This window comes from Pyricularia pennisetigena, chromosome 2 (assembly GCF_004337985.1).
Source record: "Pyricularia pennisetigena strain Br36 chromosome 2, whole genome shotgun sequence".
NCBI lineage: Eukaryota > Fungi > Ascomycota > Sordariomycetes > Magnaporthales > Pyriculariaceae > Pyricularia > Pyricularia pennisetigena.
The window spans coordinates 2,021,153-2,034,722 of record NC_043741.1 but is presented as its reverse complement, the minus strand read 5'-3'; the positions used below and the strand labels follow the sequence as shown (position 1 = coordinate 2,034,722).

Below are 13,570 nucleotides of genomic sequence, written 5' to 3'. Positions count from 1 at the left end.
CGGATCTGCACAGTGGAGCAGCACCTTCCATATTTCAGCAGTCCTATTGGCCAGTATGTCCCACATCTGCACGCGCCTGACATGATTGTGACTTAGGAGTTTGAGGAAGATGCATTCAATTGTCGTTAACAAGATATACGAATCACCTTGGAACATGAGCATTCTGAAATGATAGTTAAAGATTCATAGTCACGAAAATTGACTCGATCCAATTACAGAACATGACCCAGCCATACACCTGACCGGACATGTCTTCGTCAAAGAAGTTCGCCGAGTTCCCAAACATCGAAGCAAAATTGCAGAAGCCGACCAAAAAGTCAGTTTTTGAGCGCCAACGGGAAGAGGCCGAAGCCAAGCGGCGGCGCGAGGAGGCCGAGACGGCAGCTGTTCTAGAGGACTTTGTGAAAAGCTTCGACCGCGACAGTGACCGCGACAACTCCCGTGACAACCGATTCCCTCCTAGTAGACACGACCGGTTAACGAATGTCTCCGACCGGCCCCAGGGGTTCGGTGCCGGGACAGGCAAGCGACACTTTGGCGTCCAATCTGGTTTGCCACCACCAAAGAGCGGGCCCGGATCTTTGGGGCCGTTGCCGACGAGCTTTGGGAGGAAACGAACTTTCGACGGCTTTTCTGATAGAGGGGAGCGTGGGGAGGGCGCTGTAGGACGTGGACGACCGGGCGCGGGGGAACATGACAACATCAGCCGAAGGATTGCCAAGGCCTTTGACAACAGCGAAGATGAAGCCGAAGCTCTTGCATCTGACAGGGCTGAGGAGAAGGCCGTCTCTAAGCCGACCTTGCGCTTGTCCAACTTGCCACCGGGCTCATCCCAGTCTCTGATCAAGTCTCTCATACCGGCCAGTCTCAACGTCGAGAATATCAAGTTCCTGCCGCCGGCTGGACCAATAAACACAGAAAGAAAATCATCCACCGCTATTGTAACACTCTCCCCCGAGACAGCGGCCACAGAAATCGACTCTGCAGTCAGTACGTTACAAAATCGTTACCTCGGATTTGGGTTCTATCTGTCACTCCATAGGCACCTCTCCTCAGCTGCCATCTCAAGCTCCCTTGTCACAGCTCAGACGATTTCGCATTCGTCTCACCCATTCGGGGCCAAGCCGGTTTCCCAGCCGAAAGATAGATCATCATACAGAGGCAGGGGTCGGGGCTTCGCGCCGCCCACGTCTTATGGCACTCAAGTGGGCGGTCCGGTAAATCGCGCTGGAGTAATGCACGTACCGGTGCGACCACCCAAAGATATACAGATGCTACGCACTATCCACATGGTAGTGGAGTCTATCCTGGAGCATGGGCCCGAGTTCGAGGCGCTGCTAATGTCGAGACCTGACGTTCAACGCGAAGAGAAATGGGCTTGGATCTGGGACGCGCGAAGCGAGGGCGGGGTATGGTACCGTTATAGGCTTTGGGAAGTCATCACTGGTGCCAAGACACAAAGGGGCAAGGGCAAGTTTGTGCCGCTCTTCGAAGGTGGGAGTGCTTGGAAGTTACCGGACCAGCCACTCTCCTACGAGTACACGGCAGGTGTAGATGAGTTCGTATCAGACTCAGAGTACAACTCCTCGGACGACGATGACTTTTACGATGAGCATATTGGCAAACCCGGAGAGGGTGGCCCTGGCGTGGGAGCCACTGGAAACGAGCAGGAAGAGAACGTTCTCAGTCCACTGGAGAAAGCAAAGCTGGTTCACCTACTGGCACGCCTTCCGACCACATTGTCCAAGCTACGAAAAGGAGATATTGCCAGAGTGACCACGTTTGCCATCACTCACGCCAGCAGAGGAACTGATGAAATCACGGACCTTATCGTGTCGAATGTCGAAAAGCCTTTTGCATTCTCTTCTGCGAACCCTAATTACAAGCCAAACCAAAGCGACAGAGCTCAAGACACGAAGGCTTTGTCGCCGGCACCCGATTCCAAAGCGCCCAACGAGCCCCAGGATCTAAGTACCTCGAAACTAATAGGGCTTTATGTTATCAGCGACATACTATCGTCTTCATCAACAAGTGGGATACGCCACGCTTGGCGCTACCGACAGCATTTTGAAGCTGCCTTGCGGAACCGCAAGGTCTGTGAGGGCCTCGGAATGGTGCCAGAGAAAATGGGGTGGGGCCGTCTCAGAGCGGAGAAATGGAAACGTAGCGTAGGACTGGTACTGGGTCACTGGGAGGGTTGGTGCGTTTTCCCTGCAGAGTCGCAGGCCTTCTTCGTCGACAGCTTCGAGAACCCGCCCGCTCTAGCGCTGGTGCAACAGCAGAAAGAGGCCAAGGAAGCCGAAGAAGCGCTGGGCAAGAAGAACAAGTGGAAGACGGTGCCCAAGGCTGTTACAGGCGAGGCCAGTGCCGATAATCCTGGTCTGGTGGGCAGCAGCTCTGTTCTTGATGGCGAGAGAGACCTCGATGGTGAAGCCTATCTCGAATATACGGACGACGAAGACGTGGACCTCGACGTGTTGGATGGAGAAGATATCGACGGAGAACCCATGATTAGCGAGGGCATGGCAGGGCTCTCCATGGAAGAGGATGGGGATGCCAAGACAGATGGTGACGCAGCCATGCAGTCACCCGGTAGATCTGGGGTACACGAATCACAACAGGTCACCAAATCTGTGGGTGGTTTTCAGATGTCAGCTGCGGCGGTCAACCCTAAGAAACGCATGCGGGCAATGGATATGTTTGCGAGCTCTGACTCTGAGGAAAACTAAGAATATACGTTTTTTTTACCAAAAAGATTGGAATTATGACATAACACATAATGAATCACTTTGTTTCTGCTGGGGCAAGATGCCTTGGCTGGACATCTTGGAGTCGCAAATAATTCTGTAGGGAACATATCCACAGGGGCATGCAAGGGAGGCTACTCCTCATCGGAAGGTACTTCTACGTCCAACGAGCAGCGCCTCTCTCTCGTGCCTGCATACGAAACCTGGGTACCTTAGTCGGGTGGGGACAGGGATAAGATTAGATTAGATCGCCAAGGGATCTGCAGCGAGAAAGGCTTCCCGCATCGCAAATCTCAGGGTCCCCGCTCTACCCGTTATGTTGAGTCTAGATCAGTCTTCCTCGAGGAGATAGTGGCACAATTTCCAGACGGACCATGATGCCCGTCGCCATTGGGAATCCATGGCGACCCGTGGACCTGGGTCTCGTTCGACCTGCTACTTGTCAAGTTTTGGATTTCGATTGTGAAAAAAAGGCCACTGGTTTGAGATAAAGGATATATACATACATACAGTGCCTACTGTAGGTATCTAGGGCGAGTTGAATGACATCCATTCCCTGCTCTTTTTTTTTTTTTTTTTTTTTTTTTTTACCCCTTTTTCCGCTTTGTGCTGCTAAGCTGCTACTCCGTACCCAACAGCTTGGAGGCGGGGTGACCCAACCAACTTTGGCATCGCTGTCGCAACCCCGACACGCGACGAATGAAAACAAAATCCCACTCACTTTATACTCCATAAGTGAGACAATTGAGGCTGTCATTATACATGATGCTTACGTGGCCATCGATGGCCATGATAAAGGGCGCTAATAAGTCTGGGTTGGGCGTAGAGTTGCTGGAGAAGTCTATTGCTGAAGCCTGGCGTCGTGGTGATGGAGCGAGAAGCCCATTGTTCTGTTTTGTTCAACCACCCTGTTTTGTGGTTCATCGATTTTTCTTTGATTCCTCGCGTTTATATTCCTTCACCATCCTCTCTTCCAAGGTCTTGGTTTCATCGCCTGGCGCCATCAAGCAATCGTAAAGGTCGCGAAAACACGGCGCGGAGGCTGAATCGTAGCGCAATATGGGCAGTGCTTGGAGTCGCCGACAGGTCCACAGATTAGGTACCTGGCCAGCACTTACAGGCCTCGGCTGATGCCACATTTGTGAACCGGCGCATCCAGGCCTGCTGACCAGGACGTTAAACTTCAAAGGGAAGTAGGCTGGACACGTATCAACGCAAGTGGTAATGGAAGGAATTAGCAGCTCATGATATTGACAACAATGCGTTTTTAGGCGGCTGTTCATGTCGCATCCATGCTTTAATTACTCTTAAGTAGTATGCCCAGTGACCTAGGACGTGATAGGTATTGGGAGTATGCAATTGACCGGCACCATGTGAAATTTGTCACGCTTCAAATTTTAGCAATTGTGTTTACCCGGCCACTTCGGATATCGGATCCTTCAAAGTGGGAAAAGGTAAATCCCTGAGGTACCTACGTATTGTAGTAGGCAAGGTAGGTAGTTAGTCAGATAGTACTAGGTGTCTTCCTCTTACCGTAACATCCAATTGAAATGGTTCTCTCTCAAATACATAAGCTACGTTAGTTGCTTTACCATTTCCTACAAAGGTAACCTTGCCGTCGTTAGAAGTTCCTGTCCCGCTATTCTTGCGATGGTTGCGTGTCCACTTATACAACCAATTGAAACTTGCTCAGTGTGGGCCAGGCGGGGGCTCCAAGGTACCTATTCAGGTACTCAACCAAGCCCGAACCACCTCTTATCCCCTCCATACAACACACCAAAGGCAAAGCGAAACAGGCGGGTGAAAAATAAACTGCAACAAATGGACGCAGGCACAGCTGAATTTCAGTTCCGCTCAGGACACTCTCGGATCCGGCTGGCAGCTTACGAGAGCCTTTGAAGATCACGAGGATCAAGGCCGAGACGGCCCCGCGCTCTTAGACTGTTGGAACCCAAGCCACGGCCAGTCGCAGCAGCCTACCTGCCATCAATCATCCTTACTTACCACTGGGACTGCTGACTGGTTCATCCCTCTTAGGTTGCCGAACTGGCGCCTTGTGAATTTCTCAAGGGGCTCATTCCCTGGTCTGGAAGGGCCTAAGTCTTTTCACTCCGCCATTACTCGGGCTTTTTTTTTTTTTTTTTTTTTTGTTGTTTTTTGATGTTTCCGTCCAAACTCCCGAGCCACTTCGACACCGACGCCGGCACATCTCGCAGATGCAACTCAGGCGAATCTCGCAGGTTGCCAAATCCAACTACATAGCGTCTCTCTGGACCAGAGGCTCGGCTCACTCATTACCTGGGTTGACCTAAACCTGACCCCTCTTTTGGCATCTGCACTCTGCAGATCCTGTTCATTTTTTGGAGGAAGCCAATCGTCATCAGTGATCGACAATCCTGAGTTGGACTGTACCTCGAGCGGAAACTTCTTCTTCGGCGAACCCATCGCGCGTACTGCCCTCTACACGGCTCAGTTCCACTCGCTCACTTGTCGCATGGCTGCCGTGATACTTTCGGCCAACACAACACGGCAACACAGCAACCAACCTGGCGTGGTCTGACTAGCGATCCAGCTTCGTGCTGCTCACTTTCGCGATCCCTGCGCATGCGCTGGCACTTCACTCATCCTGCATAGGCTGTTTGTGAATCGTTTCACTGTCCGGAATATTAGCTGGGCCACGCGATTGAGGAATCCTACAGCAGCCTTTCGAAAAAGCACTCTTACCTTTACTATTGCTGGTGCCTTTTTTTTTTTTTTTTTTTTTTTTTTTTTTTTTTTTTTTTGATCCGGTATAGGGTGTGACCGTCAGGCACAAGGTGGAGATTAACCACTACTGCGGACTCATATCGCAGCTCTACTGCGACAAAGTACCTAGGTTCGACGTCACGCATTCTTATGCTTTGCAATTGCGCGGTCTGATCAACTGTATCGGGTGCAAGACTATCCATCAGTCACTTACTTCCGCCCATCGAAGCCCGGGCGCAACGTCGTGTGTCATCAATACGTCGCAGACAAGGACTTGTCATCGACAGCACAAGATGCCTATCATCAATGGACTGAAGATGGCATGGTGAGCCGCCCCTAAATTTCTGTTCCGGTTATGCATGCACGTTCCTCACCACGAAGGCTGCCTACTCAAGGACGGCCATCATCGCGCCCGCAAACCTGTAGCCGTGGCCTCGAAGCTTGTCCCAGACCCGAGTCTTTACTTATTCGTATAGCATTGGATCTAACCTGCTGGAAATATTGCCTACAATTAGTGAGCCATGTATCCGTGGCCATCGATCTACGAAATGCACACACGCCAAAGAGCGCTTGATGGTACCGGTACGAAAACCAGGCCGACCTCTCAGTGTATGCCCTCACCCACCTGGAAAAGCCTGCGGCTGTGGTGGAATCACAGCTGCCATTCCTCGAGCTCAGAAGTGTGGCTGCGGACCAGATAGCAACTCAGAAACCCCGGCGTCGTCGAAGTCTGGGCCTGAAAGTTCAGTAGGCAAGGGTTGTACGTCGCCAACGAGACGCACATTCCAAGTACAAAAGTCGGGCTCATCAAGACCAAATGGTCGCAAGCAGTCCTTTGACGTTTCAACCCTCGAAAGAATGAACCCTGAGAACCTCAACATAGTCCCACCGCCCCCGTACAAAAGCCCCAACGGAAAATTTGGAAACAATCCAGGTAGCAATGGCGAGAAGTCATTACCAAAAACTGTAACACAACCTTCTTTAGAATTTTTGGGTTCAACTCCAGGCCTTTTTGATGGATATAGCAACAACACGGATTATGCGATAAGTCAGCGCATTAACGGCGGGGAACAAATTACTTCTCCGGTCATTAAGGCGGAGACACCGCGACCACCTCAGACCAACGGATCATCGTCTTATTTCAACGGAACACATCCCATATCTAGCAGCGAAGATCTGGGATCGACTCCCCGAGCCGGGAGTACTCTGGAGAATGACACGTTAAATACGCCCTTGGATGCGCCCCGGAGCTGTTGTGGCAGCAGAAGCAAGGCCACAGACGTGGAATCACAATCCAACGGCAGCGGGCCAAACGACCGGCACGCGCGGCCAAATACCCTAGCGCTATTGCCCAATGGCATGTCTCACAACCTCCCACAATTCCAAATGCAACATGTCGCCCCAAATGGCGCGGCGCTGAACGGTCTAGGTCCTGTGAATCCTATGATGACTGCCTTTCATCAATCAATAGCTCAGTCTATGTACTTCCCAGCCCAGACAACAGATCCGTCGATTTACACATACCCGCCATTTTACGGCACCTACCAATATCCTATACAACCAGCTGCTCACTGGAGACCTTCAATGATGAATTATGGGGCCCAGAACATTGGGGGATTACCTTTAGGGAGTTTAGCTCAGGGGTCTCCCTTGTCTGAGCCATTATCCCATCAGTGTACTTGCGGCGACTCCTGCAACTGTCTTGGATGCCCAGCACACCCTTATAACGACGCCACACAAGCGTACGTCCGGTCTGCCATGAACAGCATGTCTGAGGGATCTTCCAAAAACGGTCAGCCGCTACAGAACGGAGGCGATCACAACATCCAACTGCCTGCCGAAAACATTTCGCCAGTCATGCCGACAGCACCGCTCAAGTCATCTTGTTGCTCTACGACACAACCAGAGCCGACATCCACATCGCACCCCTCATCGCCGCCGCAGGCGCAGACCCCATCGGAAGCATCGGTGGGAAGTGAGGATCAAGTACCACTTTCGGCGAGCGACTTCCTCTTTGTCACATACCCATTTGGATGTGAGGGCGAAGTGGGAAGCTGTCTCTGCGGTGACGACTGCTCATGTGTTGGCTGCCTAATACATGGCAACGGTGGCAACAGTTTGGACCATGATACATGATTATGGTCAGATTGAGACCTCCTGGTGACAAAAGCTGTCGTCATATGGTTGGTGTGCGCTCACATTGTGTACAGCAATGTATTGAAATGAAATGTTCATACTTAGCGAAAGCCATTCTCGGCTCACCTTGTTTTTGTTTTGAAGCCAGTTTATTAGCGTTTTGGTTACCCCTTTCAGTTCTGTTTGCGGCTTCATGAGCATTTAGCCGGCGCTAGATACCCAGCAAGCAAATTTGGGTTCCGAAATGAATTGTTCATATCGATGTACTGAAATATATCAACGGGTATAAAGCAAAGGATGTTGTATGGGGATTGAAGAACTCGCCCGAACTAGACAAGACGTAGCATCAATCTTGTGAGTCGTGAATGGATGCCACGCGCTTTGGACCAGGGGTTAGGGTTAGATCTATCCGCTGGGTCTGGGGGTTATTGTGGGTCTCATGGCCAAACTGTCAAAGCCGTGAATCGTAGACAACTTAAAGACTGCGCTTGGCCTCCCTCCCTTGGCGGCCCGTAGCTAAGTTTCGGCCAGTTATCATTCCTAAGAACAATGGTTGTTATTACAACATCAACTCAAACCACCAAAAACACAATTGATTTTTTTGTTTTTTTTTTGGCATTCGGGCTTCTTTTTTCTTCTTCTTTTTTTTTTTTTTTTCTTTTAGGTTGTCTTTGCTTGGGATTGTTGCAAATTTGCCCTTCGCGTTCATTAGATCAAGCATTGCCACTTACTACCTAGTCAACTGTGTACTGGTCAGAGTTGAAGTTAAGGCTAGGATTACTTTCAGCTCAAAGTCAACCTGATTCATTGATGGCTGTCGGCAAGACCCTAAAACAACATGCCATCCGATAAACAAGACTACAGAGGCCGGTCACAATCACCAGCGCCTCGGTCGCGTCATGAGACCAGCGACCGCACTGGGCGCCATGGCGATGACCACACCCATCGCCGCCGATGCAGGGATGATGACGGTGATGAGGAAATGCGATCTCACAGACATCATCACCACCACCGATCACATAGGCGGAAACGGAGCAGGTCCCCGGCGCGTCATCCCTCATCCAAACGCAGCAGACCGACGGCCGCGTCCATGATGCCGGATGAGGATGACGATGCCAGCGGGACCAAGACGGGGCCGAGGCAGCTGCCACTCGGCGCACGGACTCTCTCTCGTCACGGCGATTACGAGGCGTTTGAGTCTTTGTTCGCCCACTACCTTGATTTGCATCATCAGATTGACGTCTTTGAGCTCTCTGGTCGCGAGCTGCAGCAGCGGTGGCGCTCGTTCGTGCGTAGGTGGAACGCCGGGAAGTTGTCAGAGGGTTGGTACGACCCGGAAATGTTTGTAAAAGTCACGAAGGAATGGGAGGGAGCGGATGGCAAGGCAGCCCGCGCGGCAGCTGCTACTTCGCGGGGCACACTGTCACCGGACAGGATGAGGAGACAGAGTTTGCTTGGTTCTTCCCCACCAAAGTACGATGCACCAGGGGCAGGCGATGTTCAGCGTCATGTTGAGCAGCAAGATGATGAGGAAGGGGAGGATAGCGACGATGATTACGTCCCACCACTACCTCCGCCAGCAGGCACCGAAGTCGCACGGGCACACGGGTGGAACGACAAGAGGAAGCATCATGGCCCGGGGATACCCAGCATCCAGGACCTAGACGTACGGCGTGCCGAAGAGGAAGAGGCGCAGCTCAGGTCTCGAGATGAGATACGCCTCGCTCGGCGCGTGGACAGAGCGGAACAAAAGGAGCGCCTGGACGAGATCCTGCCACGCGCGGCGGCTGGGACGCGGGAGCGGCAGCTCGAGAAGAAGCGCATGGTCAACGAGAAAATGCGCGGGTTCCGCGAAGGCTCGGCGGGGGCTACTGAGGAAGCAGGGGATGGGGAGCTTATGGGTGAGGGCGGCGGGGTCAGCGACTACAAGGCCGCGTTGGCGCGAGAGCAGAGGAGAAAGTCGGAGCGGGAGGTTAGGAAAGAGGCGGAAGCGCGCGCCAAGGTAGAAGAGTTGCGGCAGCGTATGAAGAGGTATCAGGAGAAGGAGGAGCGGACCATCGGAGCTCTGAGGGAGTTGGCGAGACAGAAGTTTGGTGGATGAAGTGAAAGGGGGGCGGTTGGTTGATATCGGCCGCGCCAGGAATTGAGCGACTCTGTAAACTCGGTGGATTTATCATTTAAAGCTTAATGCCGATGGGCTTTTACTTACTGTATAGACTCAGTTGTTGCAATAATTTATGGGATGGAATGGAGCAGCTAGGCGCGTGCCTACCTAGATTTGGGCTGCCCGGATGAGGTCCAGCACTACCAATGATGGTCAAGTGTATGACGTCGCAGGCGGAATAAAACAAAGGGGCCACCGAGACCACATTTACCACATAGATAGCGAGTGCTGCTGGATTCCTTTTAGGCTTGGTTTTCCTTCCACTTTCGAGGTGCTGTAGGATATTTCAAATGATCAATCGATCATTCCCCTCAACCAAGAACGATCTTCTTCAACTCGTTTGTCTGCATCTTTCTGTTTCTCCCACCCTGGTACCTACAGTAGCTGATAAAGGCGCCCACTCCAGGCAAGCGGGGGAAGAGTGACTGTGGTACTGCGGGCAGCCTTGCCGCTTGCTGGCACACATTTATCGAAATTGGAATCATTCGGTAAACAACATCAAACAAAACTCCACAAGTCCCCCTCTATTGAGTGTTTTCTCGACCATATTCATCTTTAATTTGAAGGCGCTACTCGATGGAGCGGTAGCCTGACTCTCGAATGAGACTGCTCGCTACAACTAGCTTGAATCGCGGTCAACCCTCCCCAAAGACTCTATCCAATAGAGCAGGCGGGGCGCGCATTACAGGACCACATCCACTGAAAATCCACGCTACCGATTGAAAGTTTACAGTGCTTCCGGGGCTTGTTGAGTCGATCACCTTCTGCAACCATGGCACCCTTGGCGGCGGAACCACACCAGCTCCTCGTCGTGCTCAACCCAGCGAGGCGGCGTGCCTTGTTTCAGCTCGTAGATGAAATCACAAAGTACATGCGCTCGCAGCTACTTCTCCAACCGAAAGCCCAGCACAACTCTGCCCCAAGATCACCAGGCCACGCACCACTGCGTCGTCCAAGTGGTGTTGATCAGACCCTTGGACAGACTGGGCATCAGCAGCAGCAGGCAGAAAGGTTACAGCTAGAGCCTGTAGATTATGACGTTGCCCAGATACGCCGAGCAGCTCTTGCGCACATTGACGAGTGGAGACTTACTGTCCTCAAGGCGATCAAGGAAATCGCCTCAGTCGCCGACGATGACAAGATCCTGCAGGCCAGGGCGGAGAGGCAGGCCAAGACGGAGCGGAGCAAAGTCGACAACCCTCGCCGTGGAGGGGATTTGATGGATTTTGGCGATGGTACCCATGCAACCGATTCAAAAGACGAACATCAGGACCAGGATCCGGACCTGGCCTCCTTTCAAGCTTTGTACCACCCCATACCTACACGTCTGAGCACGATCCCGCGGGAAGACCGCGAAGAGACACTCAGCTGTGTTCTTGTGACCATCATATCCAGCGGAGCATATGCCGCCCATTCTCGGACTCTGGCCTGCTATCTTGCGTCGGCCCTCAACCTCCCGCTGGCCGTGCTGGTAGGAGAAGAGACCGAGATTGCCAATTCTTTGGTGGAGTCGTCTACTTCAGACGAGGCCAAAAAGCAGCAGAGAGAACTCATGTCTGCCGAAGCTGAGGCCGAGAAGCGACGCAAGGAGGGCCAGGCCGGACGTTTCTGGAAGGTTGGATTAGCCTCTGTCGCTGGCGCTGCGGTTATCGGCATCACGGGTGGATTAGCTGCCCCCGTTGTTGCTGGTGCCATTGGTGGGCTGATGGGCAGCGTAGGTTTGGGAGGATTAGCAAGTTTCCTTGGTGTATTTTGGATGAATGGTGCTTTGGTTGGTACACTTTTCGGTGCCTATGGGGCCAAGATGACGGTATGTGACCCCCACCGCCAGACGCGTCTTGTTCTGTTTGCTAACACATGTTGGACATATCAGGGTGAGATGGTGGATCAATACGCGCGCGAGGTTGAAGACTTCGGCTTTCTTCCTCTCAAAGAGGAGTGGGGTCGAGAGTATTCACAAACTGAAAAGGGTTCTAGACGCTTACGCGTCACCATAGGCATCAATGGCTGGCTCAACACTAAAGAAGACGTCACCAAGACCTGGCGCTCGCTCGGCGACGATTCTGAGGTCTTTGCTTTGCGGTATGAGATGGCAAGTCTTCTCGCTCTGGGGAACTCTCTCGAGACTCTTGTCACATCTTATGCGTGGTCTATGGTCAAGTCGGAGATTATTCGACGAACAGCATTAGCTGCACTGGGAGCAGCATTGTGGCCCATTGCCCTGCTGAAAACGGCTTCCAATGTCGATAACCCCTTCAGCCGCGCAAAGAATAGATCTGAAAAGGCCGGCATGATCCTCGCCGATGCGCTCATCAACAAGGTTCAGGGCGAACGGCCTGTTACCCTGATTGGATACTCGCTTGGTGCCCGTGTTATCTACTCATGCCTCGAATCACTCGCAGAGAGAAAGGCCTTTGGGCTGATTGAGCAGGTTGTGCTCATTGGAGCCCCTATTCCCTCTGACCTCGATCGCTGGCAAAAGATTCGGAGCGTCGTTTCAGGCAAAATGTTCAATGTCTACTCCGAGAACGACTTCATCCTGGCCTTCCTGTACCGAGCAACGAGCATTCAGCTTGGCGTCGCTGGTCTTCAGCCGGTCACAGATGTAGATGGTGTTGAGAACCTTGACCTGAGCGATGCAGTCAGCGGACACCTGCGCTATCCCGGACTCGTCGCCAAGATACTTACTCGCTGTGGTTTTCCTGGTGTTAAAGACGGCAAGGGATCCATTGAAGAAGACAAGGAGGCTATTCAGATGCGGGACGACGATGGCGGCCACAAGACTGGAAGCCTTATTGATTTTGAGGAACCCATAGCAGGCAAGGGTGGAGCGATTTCACAAAACACACCGGGCAACCAGACATTGGCACACAGGCCTAGCATGAACACTGTTCCGAGGTCAAACTCGGAGATGCTATTACAACAGATGCACCCTTTTGGGGGCTTGGAGCGTATGAACCAGCAAGGGAAAGCTGTTTCGGCCAGCGCGCCCCAGCTTCCAGGCCTAGGAGCATCTGCGTCTCCATCTATGCTGGAAAATGCCAGCTTTAACTCTAACAATGCAGGTTCTTTATCGAGGGATGATGAGCCGAAGCCTACATCAAAGTCTCTGCCAAAGCCACCGCCTCAAGAGAATAGTGGAGGTGAAGACGGTAACGAGGGCCACACTGGAATTCAAATGATCGACAAGAACGAACTTGACGAAGCTGCCCCGCCGCCTCCTCCAAAATGAAGTCCTGAAAACCGATTCATTTCACGATCCTTTTCCTGATGGAACACGAGGGACATGTCACATGTAGCACTTTTAAAAATGTAAGTGGTCGGTCTATCACCAGCCCGACCAGCTTGAGCTGCATCCCGAATTTTGCCTCAATGTATAGCACATATAGTCTGCATGATATGAATCAAAACTTTACTTGTCAGAGAGTTGGGTCAATGGTACAGCAACCCGAATAGCACGTAGGATTAGGCGATGACTACCTTGTTGGCTTTTGACGTAGGTGGAACATGATGATCTCAAAAAAAAATGTGATAACAAGGACGAAGCATGTAATTGTTTTCATTTAAGGGTCTTCTCAGTATATAGATATTTATCTCTCAAGTAGGCACTAACACTGTACTTAATGGACGCAGACCTACAGATAAGTCGAAGGGGGTAATCGACGACAATAAACCTTCAAAACATGATACCAGGCTTCGAAGGCAGAGATTCCATGCAAATTATTCGTAAATTCTGCTTGTGATCACTGGAAAGAGCCAGCGACATATGAACTATGAA

The 13,570-nt window shown here is 51.9% G+C and overlaps 4 protein-coding genes across 4 annotated transcripts; all 4 read left to right on the top strand.

The window, feature by feature from the left end:
• Nucleotides 1–248: 248 nt before the first annotated feature.
• PpBr36_00553 (uncharacterized protein) lies at nucleotides 249–2,729 on the top strand (the record flags this gene model as incomplete). The annotated part of the gene is made up of 1 exon (XM_029887746.1): nucleotides 249–2,729. One exon carries the CDS (start codon nucleotides 249–251, stop codon nucleotides 2,727–2,729), a length of 2,481 nt encoding a protein of 826 aa, XP_029750602.1.
• Nucleotides 2,730–5,721: 2,992 nt separating this feature from the next.
• Nucleotides 5,722–7,628, top strand: PpBr36_00552 (uncharacterized protein; the record flags this gene model as incomplete). Its single annotated transcript, XM_029887745.1, has 2 exons — nucleotides 5,722–5,817; nucleotides 6,012–7,628. Coding segments are annotated over 2 exons (1,713 nt in total), but the record flags the coding sequence as incomplete, so codon positions are not given.
• An 838-nt stretch (nucleotides 7,629–8,466) lies between these two features.
• PpBr36_00551 (uncharacterized protein) lies at nucleotides 8,467–9,729 on the top strand (the record flags this gene model as incomplete). The annotated part of the gene is made up of 1 exon (XM_029887744.1): nucleotides 8,467–9,729. One exon carries the CDS (start codon nucleotides 8,467–8,469, stop codon nucleotides 9,727–9,729), a length of 1,263 nt encoding a protein of 420 aa, XP_029750600.1.
• Nucleotides 9,730–10,564: 835 nt separating this feature from the next.
• PpBr36_00550 (uncharacterized protein) lies at nucleotides 10,565–13,024 on the top strand (the record flags this gene model as incomplete). The annotated part of the gene is made up of 2 exons (XM_029887743.1): nucleotides 10,565–11,602; nucleotides 11,666–13,024. 2 exons carry the CDS (start codon nucleotides 10,565–10,567, stop codon nucleotides 13,022–13,024), a joined length of 2,397 nt encoding a protein of 798 aa, XP_029750599.1.
• Nucleotides 13,025–13,570: the final 546 nt, after the last annotated feature.